The 23,122-nt window shown below is 39.5% G+C and overlaps 1 protein-coding gene across 4 annotated transcripts in view; it reads left to right on the top strand.

The window, feature by feature from the left end:
* Positions 1 to 4,201: 4,201 nt before the first annotated feature.
* The window catches only part of Cop1 (COP1 E3 ubiquitin ligase), a 128,133-nt gene continuing 109,212 nt past the window's right edge, over positions 4,202 to 23,122 (top strand). For 2 of the 4 annotated variants that reach the window (XM_052737332.1, XM_052737333.1), the window contains exons 1-3: positions 12,308 to 12,367; positions 18,157 to 18,257; positions 18,371 to 18,413. In XM_052737332.1, coding sequence (XP_052593292.1) covers positions 18,216 to 18,257; positions 18,371 to 18,413 — 85 coding nt within the window. In that variant the 5' untranslated portion in view covers positions 12,308 to 12,367; positions 18,157 to 18,215. Of the gene's footprint in view, positions 5,176 to 12,307; positions 12,368 to 18,156; positions 18,258 to 18,370; positions 18,414 to 23,122 lie in introns of those variants that run through there. The other 2 variants (XM_052737331.1, XM_052737330.1) reach the window with 2 other exon arrangements.

Below are 23,122 nucleotides of genomic sequence, written 5' to 3' on the forward strand. Positions count from 1 at the left end.
CTGAAGATAGGCTCCAAGTACTCAGGATTTGTTCCTAAAAGACATGTTGTATTGTATAACCTCTCCTTCTTGGAAGAGACTCCTGGAAGTGATTACTTCATTTCTCTTGCATTCCCTACCTTATTAATCAGTGTTTTACATTTCTTTTTATTTATTTTTTTATTTTACTTTGAGATAGATTCTCATCGTGTATCCCAAACTGACTCATAATGTTAGTTACCTGCATTAGACTCACCATTATTGGGGAATGTATATTCACAGGCCCTATACCAGGCCTATAGTCAGTATCTCTGTGGTAGAATCCTAGAATCTGTAGTTATAAAAAAAAAAAAAAAAACCCTGTATGGATGGTTCTTCTCTACAGTGATATTTGAGAATCATGGGCACAGCAAATGTTCTTACAGTGGCTTTAGTATGGTTTGAGTGATTTTACAAAAGAGAGACTGGTCCCCAGCTTGTGTTGGGGTGATAGAATCTTTAAGAGGGAGGATAGTGGAAGACATTTAGGTTAGAAGGGTACTGTCTGGAGAGGGATCAATGGTGGTTTTAGGGAGAACAACCCATTCTCTCAAGAGCAAGTTGTTATAAGGACAGGCTACTCCAAATGTTTGTTGGACCCCCTTGCACCAGACTATTTCCCTCTGGGCTTTTAGCCAAATTGTGACACAGCCAATTTGACCCTCGCTAGCAGTGAGCCAGATATGGCTACCCAATCTTGGAATTTTAACTTCTCAAACTATGAATACATCTTTTTGACAAACAGCCCACATTGGATATTTAGTTATAACAATATAACAAATAGTGCCCAGCGGTGGTAGCGCACGCCTTTAATCCCAGCACTCGGGAGGCAGAGCCAGGAGGATCTCCATGAGTTCGAGGCCAGCCTGGTCTACAGAGCGAGATCCAGGAAAGGCACAAAGCTACACAGAGAAACCCTGTCTCGAAAACACCAAATATATATATATATATATATATATATATATATATATATAAAGTTTATCAAGCAATTGGTCCTTAAGAACTCCTTAGGATTAGTTTATTATCCTCTTACTAATCTCCCAATCTCTCTCTCATGTGTTGATCTTTCTCTTGTGACTTAGACTGCATTTTCAATCATTGTCTGGTTATGCTTACTTGAATGTTTTCTTATCCTACACTCAACACAGCCAAACTTAAATTATCCATTGGGCGTCTCTAATTCTGACATTATGCTACTGTGATCCAGGGGTAACCTTTGGAGTGATTCCCTATGCTCCATTATCTTTACTATATGTATTGGCTCTTAAGCCAAGCCCAGGAAAAGACAATGCGGATGAGAATGGCAGACATGGGTCATGCCCTCCAGAATTTTAAAGATTCTTTTATAGAGCAACTTAATTCCAGTTTCTTTTCAGGACAGTCCCAAAATTTCCTTCTTATCACCATAATCTAGAACAGTAATGCCTGTCAGAACTGATATAAAATTTTCCTAATTAGTTTTTTCCCCAAATTACCTTTCTTGTAAAGTTAATTTGTTAATTTTTTAATTTTTATTTTCCCATTGTTTCTAGGCCATCTTCCACACTGACAGAGATCTGTTTGCCTCTGCTTCTGAGTGCTGGAATTAAAGGCCGGTGTCTCCACATCAGGCAAGTATTGTTACATTGTATCTATTTTTCTAATTGCTTTGTTATCTCTTTAGCTTCCTTAATGTTGGAATAAGGTTTGAACTTTCTCTTCCTTAAACTGTTCAGAGGCTCGAGCTAGGTCTGGTATCAATAAAAAGGACTTAAACTTTTAATTGACTTAATCAGTGTAGTTATCAATAACTATCTTTCATGGATCATTTCATTGGAGGCCCCAGCAAGATTGCCCACACTGTGGAACTCAGCCTGATTCCCTGACTTCCTGGCCAGGGAGAGGTTGCAGGGGATGCACCATCTGACAAACATTCCAGGCCCCAACTCCTCTGAGTCTGGCAAGGTCTGGAATGACTGCCATGTTCCTGACACCAAAACAAAGTTCTTACACTCCTAGGAGGTATGTCTGCATACTGAATTCTGTTCTGATTCTGGTTGAGGATGAGCCCATGGGGAGCCTTCTAATTAAGAAGGACGGAGCCATTCTGGTGAGTCGTCTTCTAGATAAGAGGGACACTGGAAGCCCTCTTCCTTGTTTGGGAAGAAAATTCCAGCAGGAAATTCTTCCCAAGTCCTCCCACACTAAGTTGGGAGGCCAATAATGGAGCCCCTGTGTCCTGGTTCTGTCTTGAATGAGACATACAGTTTCGGTTTTGCTTGAAAGAATGACTGGCCAACTGTGTGACTGATGATATGAACGAGGGGAAATTTGGCCCAGGAAGTTATCTGCTTTCTTGATGTTGCTGCTGCTGTTCTGTTTTGTCTCATCTCCCCAAAGGGGGGCTGGCGTGTACTCACTCTGGTTAACTTGATTGATTACAATTCTGCCCGTTCCTCAGGATTCTGCCAGTAGGTGCCTCCTTCCGTATGCTGTTGTTAGCAGTTTGTCTTTTTGTATGCAAAAAAATATGTCTCCTTTCCTCTCTAGGATGGGAAACTTCTAGTCATACCAACCCACTCCTGGAGTCACACACACCCCCAGTCTCTCACTTGGTGCCTCTCTGCCTGGAGCTCCACAGTGGGCGGCGGTTCCCTGGAAACGGACAGCCCTCAGATTGGAGCCACTTCCCATGGCAGGGTCCCTGGAACCTGGGCCCTCCCAGGTGCCTGAGAGCAGGCAGTGGCCGGTCTCCCTGTTACTAGCCTCGTTTTTTTTTGTTTTTTTTTTTTCCCTTGCAAAAGGCACCAGTTCTTCCTTGGGAGTGGGAGTAGGAGGAGGTCAACAACAGAGCAGTGGTTCTCAACCTTCCTAATGCTGCGACCCTTTAAAGCAGTTCATGTTGTGGTGACCCCAACCATAACATTACCTTATAACTGCAATTTTGCTGCTATGAATTTTTCGATGGTCTTAGGCGGAAAGGGTTGCGACCCATAGGTTGAGAATCCCTGACGCAGGGGACATGTGTGATTCTTTTCTGATCTTCTATGTTCCATTCTCTATTTCAAATCATTATTACTGGAAGGAAGACCCAGACCCACCTTTTTCTGATAAGCCCCAAGCCCTAACAGCCCTCCTAGGATCTGTCCTCTACCCCTGGGATGAGTGCCAGCAACTTCTCTTTACTTCAGATGAAAGGGAACTATTGGCACAGTGACAAGGAAGCTCTCTTGGGCCTTGCTTTTGAGGCAGCTTTATCCAAGCACCCTCATTGCGACCCTAATGTGTACACAGGTTCCCAGGTCCTAAGCATTTTTCAACTGTATCTTATGACTGAAATTTGGGGTGCAGCTCAAAAACTCATTAATTTGTCTAAGACTACTGAGGCTCTTCAGAGTCTAAGAGTCCCAGGACATTTTTCGAGTGATTTCAGAAAAAGTTTCAGAATTTACACCTGCTTTTGACCCACTGACTCTGGAAAATGCTAGGGCATTAAATTTGGCCTTTGTTACTCTGTTAGCACTGGACAGTCACAAAAAACTTAAAAAGTTCAAAAGCTAGAGGGCTTTGCAGGGATGATAACTCTCAACTCAATGAGGTGGCCCCAAGGTTTACAATAACTGAGACACTGAAAGGCAGTGTCTGTATCTACCTGGTGACTTATTTGTTGTAGCCCCATTTCTCCTCTGATAAGGGCTGTAGTACTCAAGGCAGCAGGCACTAATCAGAGGAGAAACGGGTCTACAACAAATAAGTCATCAGACAGATGCGACAATAGACAACGTAAGTTCTCCCTCTGTATGCCCCATGTCCCCCCAAACCGGCAAGGCTTAAGGCTTAGTTTGCATTCTCCAGGGAGGACTTTGTATGAAACTAGGTTTGCTGCTTCTATGAAAACAGATCAGGAGTTATCAAAGAGACTTTACAAAATATTAGAGATTATTTAGGCAAGTGACAAGGGGAACAGGAGTCAAATAATTTCTGGTACCATAACATGTTCGAAACCCTTGGCTCTTTTCACTACCCTGGCTGCCTCCTACTTCTTTTTATAGGACTTCTCAAGCTAAACAAAAGCAGAAATACACATTATATTCCTGCCATCTGCCGTACTAAGGGGCAACAACGCGAAGCCTCAGGAGACCTAGGCAAGCGATCTGTCTTTCCCAGTCTCGATCCGCATGCGCGGCCGCTCTCACGCATGCGCGCCACCACCGCCCCGCCCCGTCTCAAGTCTAAAGGAGCCATCGGCCAGCGTCCACTCGGGGAACGCGTGAGCAGTTGCTTTTCGAGCGTTCCTGGTCCTTCAGACCAAGCCCGCCACTTCGCTCCCTTCCAGCCTTTGACTCCATTAAAACGGCCATCCATCCCTCTGCTGCGTCAGGGACGGAACCAGACGCGCTAGGCCTCTACGGCACGGCTCAGCGTCGGCCGCTGCGTGCGCAGCCTCACCGGGGGCCCCGCCCCTTCCGCCGCTCGTGCGCAAGCACCGCCGCCTCGGCGAGCCCGGGTTGGTTACCCCGGCGGCCTCCTCGGCAGTAATGGCTTCTCTGATGTGATTAGTTTCCCCCGCCCCCTCGCGTAGGACGCGGCGGCGGGGCGGCGGTGGAAAGCCCAACTTTATTGTTCCCCCGGCCCACCTCCCAGCGCGTCCTCAGGATGCTCGGGGGCTGAGCGCCGGGGGCGGCGGAGGGTCGCGGTCCATCCGGGCCCTCGCCTCAGAGCGCAGGGCCCAGGGAGGGAGGGAGGCACGATGTCAGGTAGCCGCCAGACCGGCTCGGGTTCCGCTGGGACGAGCCCCGGTTCCTCGGCGGCCTCTTCGGTGACTTCCGCCTCCTCGTCCTTATCCTCGTCTCCGTCGCCGCCTTCCGCGGCGGCCTCGGCGGCGACGCTGGTCTCTGGCGGGGCGGCTCCGGCCGCGGGCTCGGGCGGCCTCGGTGGCCCGGGGCGGCCTGTGCTAGTGGCGGCCGCGGTGTCCGGCAGCGGCAGCGCGAGCACCGGCGGGGCGGTGTCCGCGGGCCTGTCCCGGCTCAGCTGCGCGGCCAGGCCCAGCGCCGGTGTTGGAGGGAGCAGCTCCAGCCTGGGCAGCAGCAGCAGCAGCAGTAGGAAGCGACCTCTGCTCGCCCCGCTCTGCAACGGGATCCACAACTCCTACGAGGACAAAAGCAACGACTTCGTCTGGTGGGTTCTCATAGCTGTCCCTGCATGCGCGACCACGAGTTTTCTGATGCTGAAGCTGGCAGGGTCCGGTGTGGGGGGGGGCGGGGGCCTGTCGGAGAGCGCAGCTTGGTGGTGCTGGGATTCGTGCCGGGGAGTTGAGTGTTGGCAGTTAAAGGTTCCTGGTTGGGAGGTGGAGGTGAACTGGGATCCCGAGGCAAAGTAGTAAAATGGGGTTACGTTGAGGTGGGTCCTGATGTGCAGGAACTGAAGGCATTTAAGGGGCTGCCTAAGGATAGAGGTGGAGGTCCAGTAAGTGGTTATGTAGAAAAGGAAATATTTGGGCCGGGAGTTTGAACCTTAAATGTTTTTTGGCCAGTGGAATTGGCGTCAGCCTGGAGTAGTTTATGAATTACATTTTCAGAGGAAGAATACTGCCTGAGATTCTGAGGGATGGAATTGCTAGTCAACTCTGTATTGTAAATACAGTAGATGGTGCTCGAAACACGGTTGTGGATGTTTTACAGAGTGATCTTTTTAAGTACCCATTGGGCGTGGGAATGTGTATATGTCTCCTATTTGAATGGATAGGACCCTTGTAATTCTGTTGCTGATAGTCAAAATTTGTTCACGACCAATTCCACGTTTCAACTGTTGGAATGAGGGAAACACATTTATTAGATACTGTTACTGTGTTGTACGGAACTATTACAGCGCTGTGTAATATGCTGGAACTTCTGACTTGAGAAACGCTTGTATAGTCATTGCATCACAGCTGGCGTCTTGAATGACACAGAAGAATCCAGTCATTTGGCATCTAAGAGGGGCTTTAAGCAAAAGATGAATCTGATTGTTTTGAATTTTTTGAGTTTTAATTGGGTTTTAAATACCAGTTATAGGATTAAGAGAGCTTAAGTAATCTTTCCTGCTCAAAAACTGGTAGAATGCTGAGCCTTTCCTGCGAAGGGACATGTTAATTGACTTAAATGATGTAGGAAGTTGGCTTGAGCAGTCCTTCTTGGGGAGATTGGTTGAAGATGGTCTTAAATGGTGTTATTAAATGTGATAGGGCTAGAGATCGTAACCATTGAGAAAGATATTGGCTACACTTTCTTGCCTCTTCAGGAATATAATTTTTATTTCTGCTTTTGTTTAGATTCAGAAGCAGCACTTGTTATTGAAACACAAATGGTTGTGATTATTGGTATGCAATTTAAATAGTTTAAGGTTGGATCTAAGAGATGTTTGCATTCCTGTTTGTTTGTTTGTTTGTTTGAGACAGGATTCTCTCTGTATCCCTGGCTGTTTTGGTACTCATTCTGTAGATCAGGCTGGCCTTGAACTCAGAGGTCTGCCTGTCTCTGCCTCCCAAGTGCTGGCATTAAAGGTGTGTACCGCCACCGCCTGCCTGGGTGAAGTGTTTGCATTCCTATCCAATCAATAGTGTCACATGATAAGGTAGAAGCTAGTACAACAAGCAGGCAACCTGTAGAATTTAACTTTTAGCCATTATTTGCATTTCAGTTTTCAAAAAGTAGAAGAAAAACATGCCAGCGACCTTAGGTCATTTAAATAGTGGAAAAGGTGTGAGAAATCGGAGTATTATTCAGTTACTTAATAGATAATTTAGACATTGGCTGTTGAACTGTCTGTCAGAGTAATACAGGCAATGGTGTAGGGACCTGGAGGTGACTAAGGAGCAGCTGGCACTTAGTTTTGGTATTAGGTGTGTCCTGGTTTCGTTTCTGTTGCAGTGACAATACCTGGACTACAGACAACTTAGGGAAGAAAAGGTTTCTTTGGCTCACAGTCTCAGTTACAATTCATTATTGAGGAGAGATCAGTGCAGGAACTTAGAAGATTCACTTCCACGGTCAAGCAAAGAGTGAAAGTTCCCACAATGGTCTGGGTTGTCTTATACCAGTTAGGAATGGAGAACATACCCCACAGGCATGTCAATGATCAACCTGATCTAGACAGTCCCTTCGTTGACACTTTCCAGCGGGTACTAGATTGTGTTAAGTTGACAGTTAAAACTAACCAGCTCAGGAGTAAGACTAAATTATTAGTCCATCACCTGGTTGTTTAAAAAGATCATTGAGCTTAGGGGCTTGAGAGGAGACTTCAATGGCTAAGAGCACTTGTTGCTCTGTCAGAAGACTGGGGTCTGATTCCCAGTACCCACATGGTAGCTCACAACTGTCTGCAACTCCATTTTCAGGGCATCTGAGTCCTCTTCTGGGCCCCATAGGCAACACACACACACACACACACACACACACACACACACACACACACACACACGGTACACAGACATACTTGTAGGCAAAGCACCCATACACACTCAAAAAATAAATACTTAAAAGGAATTCAGCCTACTCTTTTTCCTATGTTGTATAGGTATTATATTTTATATTCTAGTGTGAAAATGTCCAATGAATATTTTTTGTTAAAATTCCAAATATTTCACTAAGAATCTCAATTCATTATTTTTTCTTTTTGGTGAGATTGGCTATTCAGAAGAATTAATCAGTGAATATATTTTGCACTTCTTAAACTAGGTTTAGTTTTGATCAGATTCTTGCAGTGGGATATGTATTAGATAGCCTTAGCAACTCTTTTTATTTCTAATTGGTCTCTGAGTGTACACACAGGATAAAATGACAGGGAAAATTAAGGTGACATGAGAAGTCCCACTAGCCCAGTACCTCTGTCAGACTGTGAGGCAATTCAAATTACTGTAATCTTTTATATAAAAATGAGGTTTAAGTTCAAATAATGTTAATTCTTTACTCATTGATAACACTTTAAAAAAATATGTTTATATTTTACATCTCATTTTATCCTTAGAGTAGTTGTAAGGAGTTAGACTCTCTTATTTTACTATAGCACTAGCGTAATGATTTTCACCTGCTGTTTTAGATGGGCTAGCTAAGGGACAAAATGAGGAATCAGATCTGGAGTCTCAGTTTAGCACTTCCCTTTATGTGGGTGGAAAGCTTGAGCTCTGTGAGTTCTAGTATACTATCCAGTGGTTCTTAATGGGCTTGATCAGAGGTAAGAAGCTGTTTCATAATGGTTTTCTCCTTAGCCATTTCTCTCCTTGCTGCCCCTATTCTAAGAAGAATCATAATGGGAGGCTAGGGTGGGAGGCAGTAGATAAGGACACTCCCCCGCCCCCCATACAAACTCTTTTTGAGAGTAGTTATTTATTTATTTTTTTAAAGATTTGTTTATTTATTATGTGTATGGTGTTCTGCCTACATATATGCTTGCAGGTCAGAAGAGGGCACCAGGTCTCATTACAGATGGTTGTGAGCCACCATGTGGGTGCTGGGAATTTGAACTCAGGACCTCTGGAAGAGCAGCCAGTGCTCTTAACCGCTGAGCCATCTCTCCAGCCCGAGAACAGTTATTTAAATAAAGTCACATGCCTAATTTCAGGAATACTCTTAGCTTTATCGTATTTGAAAATAAGTTTATATTTAATTGTAGGATTGATTGCCATTTTAGATATTTATAGCTTATAGTCTTATATATCTTACAAAAGATTAAGTTGTGGGTAATTTTCACAGGATAAAATGACAGGGAAAATTAAGGTGACATGAGAAGTCCCATTAGCCCTGGAATCTAGTATGTCTTTCTTATGAATGAGAGACAAGAGACTTCAACAACAACTTACAATGTCAAAATTGCCTAGAAAGATAGTGTGTTTTCGTAAAGCTATCTCATGCAAGGATGTTAAACACAGCAAATGGACTGTGTTTACATGGAGCTTAGGGTTTTACCATATCAACTCTAAATCTAAGTGATGATCTCATAAAACCAAAAGGGAGTTCTTTTATTTATTTATTTATTTTTAAATATTTATTTATTTATTATGTATACAGAAGAGGGCGCCAGATCTCATTACAGATGGTTGTGAACTACCATGTGGGTGCTGGGAATTGAACTCAGGACTCCTGGAAGAGCAGTCGATGCTCTTAACCTCTGAGCCCCATCTCTCCAGTCCCAAAAGGGAGTTCTTTAGAATAAGAAAAAATAAACTAGTTCATATTTTTTTCTTAATTTTTAAACTTAAATTTTAAGTCTTACTTAACATTTAAAACTTAAAAATTATAACCCTTCTAGGATCCCTGGTAAATGCCTAGGGTTTGAATAATGGCTCCCTCATCATTTTATTCCTGATCTTGTGCACTTGGACCATGGGTACAGTCACAATTACTCAGTAACAAAGGGGGGAAGCTTATGTGGCTGTTCCAGAGTTGTTCTCTGATGTCCCTTTTGTGCTTCCTGAAGTGCTCAATTAGTTGCTCTGCTCCTGTTATGAGAGCATACAAAATGTTTTCAGGCAAAGAGTGAGTCCACAATAAACTGGGTCCACATAAAAATAAGAATATATTCATTTGTTTCTCTTCTCTCAAGGGTGTCAGCCTTGTGCTGACTAGTGTTCAGTGTTAAAAAGCAGTTTTTTAATCCAGTTTTCTGAGTAATATGGTCAAAGGAAAGTTCTCCCCAGTTAAATATTGACCTCAAATGCAAGTGAACTATACTTGATTATGTTTCTCTGAGTATAAATTTAACTTTCTTTCACTTGTTTTATCTTTTGACATTTTTAAACATTTGATTTGTATGTTAGAGTTGATGGTACCATAACAATGGTAATTGGATGTAGCTATCATTTCATGCCTGCCTTCCTTTAATCCCAGCACTCTGGAGGCAGAGGCAAGCAGGTCTCTGTGAATTCAAGGCCAGCCTAGTCTACAAAACGAGTTCCAGGACAGCCAGGGCTGTTACACAAAGAAACCCTGTCTCGGGGAAAAACAAACAAACAAACAAAAAATAAAAAATAAAAACAAAACCAAAGCAAAATAAAACAAACAAAAACAAAAACAAAACAAAAGATACCTGCCTCGATGTAGGTTTTGGCAAAATGAAAGAAAATCTCCTTGAGATAATTTTGAATTAATTGTTTCATTCTTTATGAGCTTTGTAGAAATGAGGAGATTCTGAGATGTAGAAAATTAGACATGTTCAGCAAAATTCCATAGTTGAAGTCAGTTGTAGGATACATGGCTGAATTTAAATCTGGCATAAGATCGTAGTGACAATGGTGTTTGGTTCTATTATTCTTTTTAATAAATGCGGCATCACTAAAGTACTGGATATTATTGTGTGGCAAAAAATTGGCTATCACTGACAGGCTACTTCAGAAGCCTGTGCAATGGCACAGGAGATGGATAAAAACTATTGCTGCATAAGCCAATCTGAACACTGTTCTGGAACCCTTAGCAGAAAGAGAACCATTTGCTGAAAATTCTCTAACCTGCACTTGTGGCATGGGACCTACACACACAGATAAAATTAAATTTTAGCTGGGTGCACATCTTTTAATCCCAGCTCTTGGGAGGAGACATGCATATCTCTGTAAGTTCCAATGCTAGCCTGATCTGCATATTGAGTTTCAGGCTAGCCAGGGCTATATAAAGACCCTGTCTCAAAAACAAAAACAAACAAACAAAAAAAGTTAATTCAAACTGGGGAGTAGTTTAGTAGGTAAAGTACTTGCTGACTATGCAGAAGGACCTGAGTTTGTATCCTCATAAAAAGTTACCGTATGCACACCTGTAACCTCAGCACTAGGGCTGGAGACAGGTGAATTTGGAGGTTCACAGCCAATGTAGCAGTAACATTGTACTCATAGTTCATTGAGAGACCCCTCTTCCACTCTCCTCCTTTCTCCGTCCAAAAGGTTAAGTTATTGAAGAAGACATCCCAACATTCACCTCTCATCTCTACACTCACCCACATGGACTAGCATATGCACATATAAACTTGCACATGTGCATATGCTACACACCACCCAAAAAAGTTAAATCAGTAAAGTTAAATACTAAAACATAAGCATTTGTAAGAGCCCCTGATTTGATTTTTATGTATAATTCACATATGTGATGTAAGACAAAATTAGTGTAAGTCTAAAGAGAGAAATGTAATAAAATTCTGTTTTGGCTGGGGATGTATCTTAGATCATGTGAGTGCCTAGTGTGTATGAGACTATTGTCCAAAATCAGTGTGGGTGGACATAGCTACACAATAAAAGAAGACAACAATTGAAAATATATTTTCCCTGGGGACTTTTCTAAAGGTAGGGGTGGTTTTTGTTTTGTTTTGTTGTGTGTGTGTGTGTGTGTGTGTGTGAGAGAGAGAGAGAGAGAGAGCGAGAGCGAGAGCGCACGAGCAGGAGCACACCAGAGGACTGAGTGTCATCTTTAGGATTGTTGTTCACCTTGTTGTTCACCTTATTTGAAATAGTCTCATTGTCTGGGAGCTCACCAGTTAGACTAGACCAGCCATCCAGGGAGCCCCAGGCATTCTGTCTCTGCCTCCCTGGCTCTGGATTACAAATCATACACATTACATGGATTTGAGAATGGAACTCAGGTCTTCTTGCTTGTAAAGCAAATGTTTTGCCAACTGAGCCACTCCAACACCCTTTATTTTTCATTTTAGTTGACACATAGTTATTTTGTATACTTAAGTGCATCTTTTCAGTACATGTGTATAATATGTAATGATTGGATTCAGACAATTTGCCATGTCTTTCACCTTGGGCATTTATCATTTCTTTGTGGTAGGAACAATGAAAATACCCTGTCCTAGGCAATTAAAAATGTTTAACTTCTTTTTGTTAACTATAGTTATCATATTATGATTCAGACCATTCAGGTAATTTGTTCTACCTAACTATAACCCTATATCCATTAATCTTTATGGCCAATCTTAAGTGCAAAGAATGCTGGGACTTTGAGTGTTATTTTGATATTCTATAGAAAAATAAGAGGAGAATTAGAATTGAAATTTAACTCTCAACATCAGGACATCATATAAGAGCTGGGTTAATATTTGAGTAATTTAAGTGTATTCACTGCACTTATTTTATAATTTATTGCTCTTTGGGTCAGCTTGAATATGTTACTTTTACTAATAGTCCTGTAAATTTCTGTTGACAAATTCGAATACTTAACTCTTAGCCATATATTAAATTTGATTTGATTGACTTTGTCACTAGCCCTTTCCAGTGTGTAGTACTCTACCTTAACAACATTTATTGTGATGGTTTTTTTCTCTCTCTCTCTTTTTTTTTTTTTTGTAGCCCCATCTGCTTTGATATGATTGAGGAGGCATACATGACAAAATGTGGCCACAGCTTTTGGTAAGATGATATTCATTCAATATAAGTGCAACTGACAACTAATTTTAGACTGTTTCTTCAACTGATAGGTCTTTACAGGTTTGACAGTTCAAGATATAAAATTTGTTTAGTACATGACTTCTGTGAAATACAGGCTTTAAGATCTTGTGTTTATTACCTGTTGGCAGAAACAGTGTTGTTTTAGAAAATCAAGGTGGGTAATTGGTCATTAAGCATGAGATACCAATTTTTCACTTGGGAGTCAGGTGGGAGGACCCAGAGAACAGGTGGACACAAACATAGGAAAAGGGTGGAGTAGATTAAAAGGCTCTATACTCTCTTTGTTAACACTTCACACACAGATTGTCTTTAGACTACATTGTGTTATATTAATGTATTTAAGTTTTAATTGTAAAATGACATAGAATTTACAGTCTTACCTATCTTGATACATACCATTTACATTGTGCTATGTTCATTGTTGTATAGTCTCTAGGATTTGTTCTTTTGGCAAAACTGAACCTTTTAAAACAATGTCTGCAGTTACCAAAAACAACTATCTACTTTCTGTTTGTGTGGGTTTGCCAGTTCCAGATAACCCATATCATATATACTTAGATCATGTTTTAGTTAGGGTTTTTATTGCTGTGAAGAGATACCATGACCATGGCAACTCTTATAAAGGAAAAGCATTTAATTGGAGTGGCTAGCTTATAGTTTCAGAGGGTCAGTTCATTTTCGTTATACTTTTATCCCCGTCCTTCCCACCAAATCTCTTCTTCTAAAAAGTCCTCTTCCTCCTCTCATTTTGTTTTTCATTTTTGTTGATTAATTTGATTATATGAAAATTTCATACATGTATATGTTATGATTACACTCTCCTTTTACCTCCCTCTTGTCCCTATCAACCCTCCTCATCCCCACTAGTCCTTTTCTTAGGTTCATGTCTTAGTTTGTTTGTTTTGTGGCCCACTGCATTTAATAAGGGGTGCCTGAATGAACATGGGCAGGTGGTTATTTACTTAAGCAAGGACAGCCTACCAGTGGCTATAACACTGATGAATATGATCTGTGTCTCATTCCCTGGCAACCATTAATTGCCTATAGTTCCTGGAAAAAACTTAGCGACTTAGGTGTCCCTCTCCCACCCATGATGGTTTATTGATGGGCCCAATCTTTTGGAGATCATGTATAGGTAGCCATGCTGTTGTAAGATCTGTGGTACAAAAGTTGTGTCATCCAAAAGACAGCATTTCACAGTATTCTTGCTTTCCCATCTCTGCTCTCTCTTTTTCCATGTTCCTTAAGATTGTGGTGAGGAGGATTAAACATGTCCTTTTTATGGCTGACCATTCAAAAATTACTTATTTTTAGCACTTTGACCAGTTATAAGTCTTTGGTTAACTGTAGCTCACTACAAAAAAAAAAAAAAAAAAAAAAAAAAATTCTTTGACCAAAGCTGAGGGAAGCACTACTATATGGGCACAAACAAGTATTTAGAAAGCATTTTGACATCATCTCCATATAGCAAAACAACAGTAGTAGGTTCCCTCCTCGGTCCAGTATACTCCCCAGCTATGGGCTTTTGACCGAATTTGTAGTGCTCAGCATGAATTCATACTGTGCAGCAAGCCTAAAACCCAATCAGAAAACAATTGGTTAACCCTATAACAGATATGCTACTATTGGCACATACGGGCACATCTTGCCTGGGAGGTTGTTATTGTAGCTTGCAAGGTTCACAGGTGGGTAAGAAAGACTCTTGTGACTTTTCTACCCCAGAAGTCTGCATAATGCCTTCCACTACTATAAATGTTAGTGAGAATGGAGAAAAATTCTAGCACAATTCCTGCTTGATTTCTCTGTCATTTGACTTAAGTGTATAGTATTTTTCAGCAGCAGGATCTTATCTAGTATGGTAGACAATGTGGCATCAGTCTCCATTCTCTTGGGTGCCTTTGGGTACCTTCCTGACTAATTACTCATGTAGAGGTGGCAGCCAGATTTTTGTTTAATAACCTATGGCTTCTGAGAGCAGCATTATGTTGTTTTATCTTAGCACAGTGACTGCTATTTCAGCCAGCAAGTGCAATTCCTCAGTTACCGGCCTGCTCTGGCAGCGCTGCCAGGCCTGGCGGGAATTCTGTTCCTGCAGGCTCTGTTCTTGCCTCTAAAGGTAGCTTTAACTAAATAAATCTCTTTTGTTCTATTTATAAATAAGACTCCAGATTCAAAGTCTAGGCTGAAAACCTGCTAGCTCAAAGAGGTTGAGTAGCAACTAGCTAACCGTCTGTCCTTGCTGATGTCTCCCCAAAAGCTTGTTCTTCTGCTTTACCAAAACAAAAAAAGCCATGCCACTCAAAAAATCCTTTCTTACTACTTCAGTGTGTCTCTCTATCTCTTCCAGATGCTTTCTGATGCTCTATAATTACTTTCTGTCAACTAGTTGCTAACTCAGCCTCCTGACCCAAGGTTAATTTTATTTAATTAACACAAATGCTAACTCAGGGTTCACAGTGTGATCAAATATCCCTCAACAGCATTATCCATCCATGTAGCCTGTTAGCTTCAGATTTTTAAAAAATGGCCAGGCGGTGGTGGCGCACGCCTTTAATCCCAGCACTCGGGAGGCAGAGGTAGGCGGATCTCTGTGAGTTCGAGGCCAGCCTGGGCTACAGAGTGAGTTCCAGGACAGGCTCCAAAGAGAAACCCTGTCTTGAAAAACCAAAAAAAAATTAAACTGTAATTTTTTTTTTTTTTTTTTTTTTTGGTTTTTCGAGACAGGGTTTCTCTGTGTAGCTCTGCGCCTTTCCTGGAACTCGCTTTGGAGACCAGGCTGGCCTTGAACTCACAGAGATCCGCCTGGCTCTGCCTCCCGAGTGCTGGGATTAAAGGCGTGCGCCACCACCGCCCGGCTAAACTGTAATTTTTATTAGCTTGCAAATTAGTAGATTTCCATATGACTTTTTATGTAGCTCATAAAGCAGCAGAATGTATGTTACCTTCTTTGTTATATCAGTTCCTTCATGCATTCAGCATGTATTGATTTCCAACTCAGGGTGTCATACTCGACTTTAAAGACACAGAGGAAAGCAAAACACATATTTGCCTTTAATGAGTTAGAAGAGGGTTGATGGTCACCTAAAGTTAAATTTTATATAGTGGTATATAAGTTGTTGCACCTTAATTTTTTTAGTATAGATTAATATTTTCAAGTCCAATATGAAAAGTCAGTTGCACTTTCATTAGCAAGGACAGTTCCTTTTGGCTCTGTCACAGGCCTTTTTTTTTTCTTTCTTGAAGGGAAAGTATGGAAATCAGCCAATTGAGATGGAATATAGTTGATGTCACAGAAATTGAGACATTTTTCTAATAGTATAATAATTTTGAATATACTGACAAGCTTTCTGATTTTATAACTTGTTCTGTTTCATTTAGTTTTTATTTACTTACTTTTGTGCTGTTGGGATTTGTTCACCAGGGCCTTGCAAGTGTTACACAAGCATTCTACTATTAGCTATGTCATCAGCCTCTAGAGCAGCGCTTCTCAACCTTCCTAATGCGCCCTTTAATAAGTTCCTCATGGTGTGGAGACCCCCAAACATAGCATTATTTCATTGCTACTTCACAACTAATTTTGCTACAATATGAATCATAAATATCTGATATGTACGATCTCCAGTATGTGATCCGAGGGGGTCACAACGCTGAAGTTGAGAACCAGTGCTATAGGTTGTTTTTGTGGCATTATTCCGTAATTTTTTTTAAAACCGGAAACATCTAAAATATTCTCTTTTTACTGTCAATTCTGCTCATCTTTACACCCTCCCCCAGGTTCCTCCTTCATAACTGGCTTTATTTGAATTTATTAATAGAAGCTTAAGTCTTCTTACATTTATTTCTTATAACAATAATTCATCTTTTTCTCTAAGACTTTTTCCACATTGAATTCTTCATCTATTGTATTTGTATACCTCATCATGTGTCTTAGAAAATGAAAACAAAAACATTCAATGTTATTTCCTTTGTTGGTTTATCCAAATAGGAAGTGTAATAGATTTGGAGCATATCTTGTAATATGGTAATCATAGTCTTGCTGTTGTTATAGGAGGTGATGATAGTGTTTCTAGAACAGTGTTCCTATCATTTGTTTAGTAGATACTGGAGTCTGCATTTATTATGGATAGACAATTACTCCAGCTTTAGGCCCCAGTGCTATGCCAAAGAGAGTTCCTGTTGTTGCTTGTCTTGAGAGTAACCCATGTGAAGTGAAGGTGGTAGACGAGGAGAACAGTAAAACTTGATGAATGGAAGGGAGCAAGATGAGAAAAGCAGCTTCAGTTTATAAAAGGGAAGTAAATAGCTAATAATCGGGACAGAAGAAAAGCTGCGTCTTCTTTTTAGAAATGTTTTTTAATTAAGTACTTTTCTCATTTCTTAGAAATTCATTCTTTTCTGATTGTCAGAGTAGTATGTACTTACTATAGAAATTTGAGTTAAAAACATCTACAAAGAAAGTATTTCTCATCTATAGACAAAAATACTGTTAACTAGCACTGTAAATGTGTTTTTAGTTTATTTAAAATGTACAAATATGTTAGTGATATGTTTTTGATATTTTTTTGATAAGGTTGAACAATATATAAGAATATTTGTTTTTGCAAGGTAATACACAGTTATAAAAGGTCCATCGTTGAAACAGTAAGATGGTTCAGTGTGCGAATTATGTTTTGTTATGTAAGTCTGTCAACCTGAGTTTGATCTCCAGAAACCATGTAAAGATGGAAGGAACGAACCTACTCCACAAAGTTTTCCTCTGATCCATCACATATGCCTCCCATCATCACACACATAGAGTACTAATAAAATTAGCATTTCTTAAAAAGTAGTGTACCACAAATATATAAGAAAGAAATTTTCTTTAGTATATATGAAATACACATTATATATATGTCATAGTTTATTTATAATAACTTACTCATAAATAATATATGATATATGTACAAGTAAAATGTGATTTTTATTGCCACTATACCATTGTATTGAGTTGATAGTTGCAGATTTAGTCAATTTGTATGTGTAGTTTAGGTTTTCTGTTATAGTTTGCTATTATGATGCTGTTAGATAACTCTTCATTGAATAGCATATATGTTTCCTGATGATAAATCCCTATAAATAAAATAATTTTTAAAAAAGGAATATAAAACCTTAAGATTTTTCCTGCATGTACCGTTTAGGAAAGTTGTACTGGTTGCGTTTCCTTCAGCTATTTATGATTATGTTTTCTGGAGTATGACAGTTTTATTTTTCCATTCCTGTTAGTAAAAATTAACGCATAATTTTGAATCACTTTTTTGTTCTTGTGAAGTGAATATAACTATTTTGTTATGTAGTGAAGGTGATGATTTTCTTATTCTTCTTGACTAGATTTTGGTCTTTGCTTAAGTAGAGTTTTTGTTTGTTACAGCTCTGTGTGTAATATGAGGATATCAGTACTCCCAAGATTAATTAGACCATAGGCATTTGCTTTCCTAGGATATAATAAAATGTATAACCTAAAACATAGTCCTTATTTGTATTTTATGCTACATGTAAGAGTTTTTTAGTTTATTTTGAAATAGTTTATATATTGTTCAGTCAATAAATGCTTTATGTATTTTGTTATAAAAAGATATAAGTGGGAGTAAGTTGGCTATATTAGTTACATTGAAAGTGAGAATACTAATAGACAGTGTTTTGTGACCAGTTTCTTAATTTCTTCGTTGTTTTAATTAAGTTTGTGTTTTTATTTTTTCTCCCTATGCTGATAGCTACAAGTGTATTCATCAGAGTTTGGAGGACAATAATAATAGATGTCCCAAGTGTAATTATGTTGTGGACAATATTGACCATCTCTATCCTAATTTCTTGGGTGAGTCTTTGAAATTTTTTTTTTTATACTTTTTCCACAAAATATATGCTAATAATAGTTTATTCAGAAATCCCAACTCAGAAGTAAGCAAGTTTTTCTCTGTTACTCACCAGGGTGCTTTCATCTTCTTGGGCTATGGCATAGACTCTATACATGGTTAGTACCATTTCTTGTTATTTTTCAGTTTCATAAAAGCAAAACCCAACATACCCTTTAGAGTTTTGTGCACATGTTTGGACAGAATGTTAGGTTTCAAGAGATTGCCAGAGGTCTAGAACCCCTTTATGTTTCTGTATATAGAATTTATTATGTGTTTCTATGTTTTTCCTGACAGTTTAGCAGTGAGAAGTAACAAAGGAAAGGTTTGTGGGGAGAGAGAACATGTGCTTGGTCAGTGTTGACTGATAGGAGAAGAAAAAATTGAGTATGGAGATTCGTGGGTATAGAGTATATGAACTGGAAAGGTCACCTCCCAATTGGAGGAGGAGGATATAAATACAGAATTTGATAGCGAAATGTAAGAGCTGTAGTATAATTTTAACTATAAGTGGTAAAAACTCGGAGTAAATGTTGTCAAGTGCTAATTGTGAATTTAGAAATTAGTGGTTTTAGTTGGATGTGGTGGCATGTGTTCATACCCAGCACTTGGGAGGCTAACGGAGAAAGATCCTGTGTGGTCCAGGCAGACCCTGTCTTAAAATAAGTTATTATTAGTTTTACACACTGAGTTTCTTAACATAAAATTACAGACCCAACTTCAGTACAAATTAAGGGAATAAGGACTATTAGAACACAGCAGAAATACTAAGACTAATCTTATATGCCAATAATAAACATAAATAATTCATGAGAACGACTAGTTCCAAGTAGAATGTTCTACTTCCTATGAAAAACAAGTAAAGAGAGTTGTCTGGTGTCTGGGAGATTCTAGGTTGCTCAGGGGGCTAATTACTTTGTAGAGGTTTGTAACTTCAGCCCACCTTCATCAACGAGGAGGTGAGAGGAACTGAAGGGTGAGTTGATGCCCAATGACCACTGATTTAATCAGTTCCTGAAACTTAATGAAGCCTTTGTAAGAAACCAAAATGATGTCTGGCATAGAGATGTGCATATTGCTGACCATGTGGAGATACTAGCAGTGTGACATGCCTGGAGAGAGTAGGCAGCTCCACGTCCTTCCCCACCTACCTTACCCTGTGGAAATCTAGACCTGGTTCTTGACTTCTATTTTTTAAGGTATAAAATCAGCGAAAGGAAAACAGTAACCTAAAGAATATGAAAAAGGGAACTCAAAAAACACAGATTATGTACTCATTAGGATGGCTGCTAGTAAGGATTGCAAAGACCTGGAGAAGCTGTCTGTGTAATGTTTGTAGTGGAATATGTATGGTGTTTTCTGAAAACGAAACAAAATTTTCATAATCCAACAATTTTCTATAAATGGATACCAAGAAGAATTGGAAGCAGAGTTCTGCAGAAGTATTTGTATATGCACATTCAGAGTATCATTGTTCACAGGAGCCAGGAGATGGAATTATGGAGCGCTCAGTGGATAAAATGCAATGGATAAAATACAAAGTAGAATATTACTTAGACTTGAAAAGGAAAGAAATTCTGAGAAAACCCCTCAGTATACTCAGAGTTCCTTTTTTTCCTTCCCTGAGTCTTCAAGTACAACCCCCAATTTCAGAGCTTAGGCTTTACTTTATCCCCACTTTCTACCCCACCACTCATGTATGTGGGTTTTTGTGTTTATAAAATTTGTAATTTAACTTTTCTTAGTCTTATTAACAATCTACCTCTATTTGCAATCTTTAAAATGTATATTTAGGGCCGGGCGGTGGTGGCGCATGCCTTTAATCCCAGCACTTGGGAGGCAGAGCCAGGCGGATCTCTGTGTGTTTGAGGCCAGCCTGGGCTACCAAGTGAGTTCCAGGGAGGCACAAAGCTACACAGAGAAACCCTGTCTCGAAAAACCAAAAAAAAAAAAAAAAAAAAAAATGTATATTTAGACCTGTATGGTGATGAACACCTGTAATCTCCCAGCATTTCAGAGGATGAAGTGGGGTGATTTTTAATTTGGTTCTAAGCTCAGGCTGCACAGGGAGACTCTGCAACTCTCTCTCTCTTTTTCTCCCCCTCCACCCCCACAGAGACTCTGCAGCTCTCTCTTACACACACAAATACTCTCTTTTCCTCCTCCTTGCTTTCTTCCCTCCCTCCCTGCTTCTCATTCTTTCCTTCCTCTCTCCCTACCCCCTCCTCCTCTTCCCATTTGTCTGTCCATCTCTCCCATACATACACTCACACTTAGGCAGTCAGAGCTCCTGTTAGGCACTATATTACATACTTTATGGAGATGGCTTAATTGAGTCTTCGTGGTAATCTTATAAGATACAGTATTATTATGCTTGTTCTTAGATGATGACACTGAGACACAAACAGATTGAGTATCTTAGGTAAAGTAATATAGACTTTATATATATATATATATATATATATATATAGTCATTTTTCTGAGAACTGATTAGATTAGAGATATGAAAGACTAATATGAAAGTCTTGGTTAAAAGTTACATACCAATGGTCAATTATATGTAGCTTGTATTTTAAGAGACTTTCCCTTTATTCACATTTTAAAGTGAAAACTAAAAAATATTTTTTAAAGAAATGCTATAAGAAGTAAAGTATACATACAAAAAAAGAGAAAGATCAGTCTTTTTATTTCACAACCAAACTGCTATTTCAGGTATAATTTAAAAAGTAATTTTTATTAGGCCTTTGAAAATTTCATACACTGTATTTTAACCATATTCCCCCTTCTCCCAATTCCTTCCAAACCCACCCCGCACTTCCCTAATCAACCTAGCCTTGTGTTTTTTCTTTTACACCCATCAAGTCCAGTTTGTGCTTCCCAAATATTTTTAGATGTGTGGCCTTCTACTAGATAACAATTAGGTTTAATACTGTGTCCATTTAGCAGGATAATAGTAGCAGGTTCCCCACTAAGGCGTATGACCTGTCCAGTCACACAGGTTTTAGGCCTGACAGTGGTGCTAGGTATGGTTTCATTTTGTGGATTGGGCATTAAATCCAATCAGAAAGTGGTTGATTACTTTCATAATGCCTGTTCTACTATTGCATCAGTGGGATATGTCTTGCCAGACAGGCTGTTAATGTAGATCAAACGGTCCCTAGTGGCATAAGATTGATAGTTGCTTCCCTCCTCCAGTGTTGTGCATGGCACCTTCTTTGAAGTATAGTTTTTTTTTTTTTGTTTTTTTTTTTTGGTTTTTTCGAGACAGGGTTTCTCTGTGTAGCTTTGCGCCTTTCCTGGATCTCGCGTTGTAGACCAGGCTGGCCTCGAACTCACGGAGATCCGCCTGCCTCTGCCTCCCGAGTGCTGGGATTAAAGGCGTGCGCCACCACCGCCCGGCGAAGTATAGTTTTTAAAGGGTAAAATAATCAGTGTTTTCAGTATCTACACAAAAATTCTGAGTCAGTGTTTAAAGCTGATTTTGCTTAATTACATTATGTCCTTACTAAACATGTTTGAGACAGGGCTTTTCCGTACAGTTCAGTTTGTCCTTGAACTTATAATTTTACCATCCAACCCTCCCAAGTGCTGCTGTGTTTATAAACCTATGCCACCATGCCTGCTTTTCCTTTTTTTCTTTTAATATAATCTTTCTGTAATATTGTATGCTATAATACTTCATACCAATTCATATATTTTCTTTTTCATTTTAACCTTTGTTATATATAACTATTTCAGAATTTTAACCTTTAAGAACTTGATGTAGTAGTGTTGGCAAAAATCAAAGACAGTGGCATGTGAGACTTTAAGATATGTAATAGCACGCAATATTGTAACTAAGTCACAGTTTTTATTCAAATACTAGTAATTTAATGTAACTGAAACATTAGATTCTGGTTTATTCTTTTTAAAAGACTGGTTTATTTTTATTATATGTTTATGAGCTTTTGGTTTCCATATATTTCTGTGTACTAAGTATGTGCCAAGTAGGCCAGACAAAGGCATTGGTGGTCATAGTTACTATGTGGATGCTGGAGACTGAATTTGGTCTTCTGTAAGTGAAGCAAAGTCTATTAACTGTTTAGTCGTCCCTCTGGGCTCACTCTGGTTTACTTTTACTTGTTCATTCTCCATTGTATTATTTTCAATTCTCTTGTAGATTGCAATAATTTTGTGAAGTGTTTGTTTCCCACTTTTTAAAATCATACTGATTTATTAATAGTCTGCTTCTATTTCTTAGCCCTGTTAACCTTCACAAAACCATCCTCTGATATTTCATGAGTTGGTCACACACATGCACAATACACACTTTTATCTGTATTTTTTCATTCATTTTTATATCTAGAGAGTTTGTGCATATTTTGGCTTCATTCTTATTTGACCTTTATATGGCCTGTGTACTTTGTAAGATTGTATCAATGATAGTATTGGTTATCCCATTATAATCTAACTGCTACATCATATTTATGTCTTTTGCTATTTTGAGTTATTTGAGGCTATGGATCATTTCATTCAGTTGTGAAGCTTCAAACCTAAGGTGGATTTGGATCTATTTTGATTTATTTGTATAGTGGACCATAGTCAGCATTTCATCTTGGATACCAACTCTGTTACATTTGTCATCCAAGTAATTTCTGCATTCTAATAGAGTTTTGTAGCATCATTTATCAGCTCTTTTGGTATAGGTATGTTTGTCTGTAAGAACAAACAAAAAAAAGCAAAACAAAAACACCCTCCAAATACAAGTAAAAGTCCCTTAAACATTGTTTAATTGTATTCATTTACAGAGAATTTCCAGAGCTAATTAATTCAGCACTTCATTGATAAT

This window comes from Peromyscus californicus, unplaced genomic scaffold (assembly GCF_007827085.1).
Source record: "Peromyscus californicus insignis strain IS unplaced genomic scaffold, ASM782708v3 Scaffold_14__1_contigs__length_90479793_seg_2, whole genome shotgun sequence".
Taxonomy (NCBI): domain Eukaryota; kingdom Metazoa; phylum Chordata; class Mammalia; order Rodentia; family Cricetidae; genus Peromyscus; species Peromyscus californicus.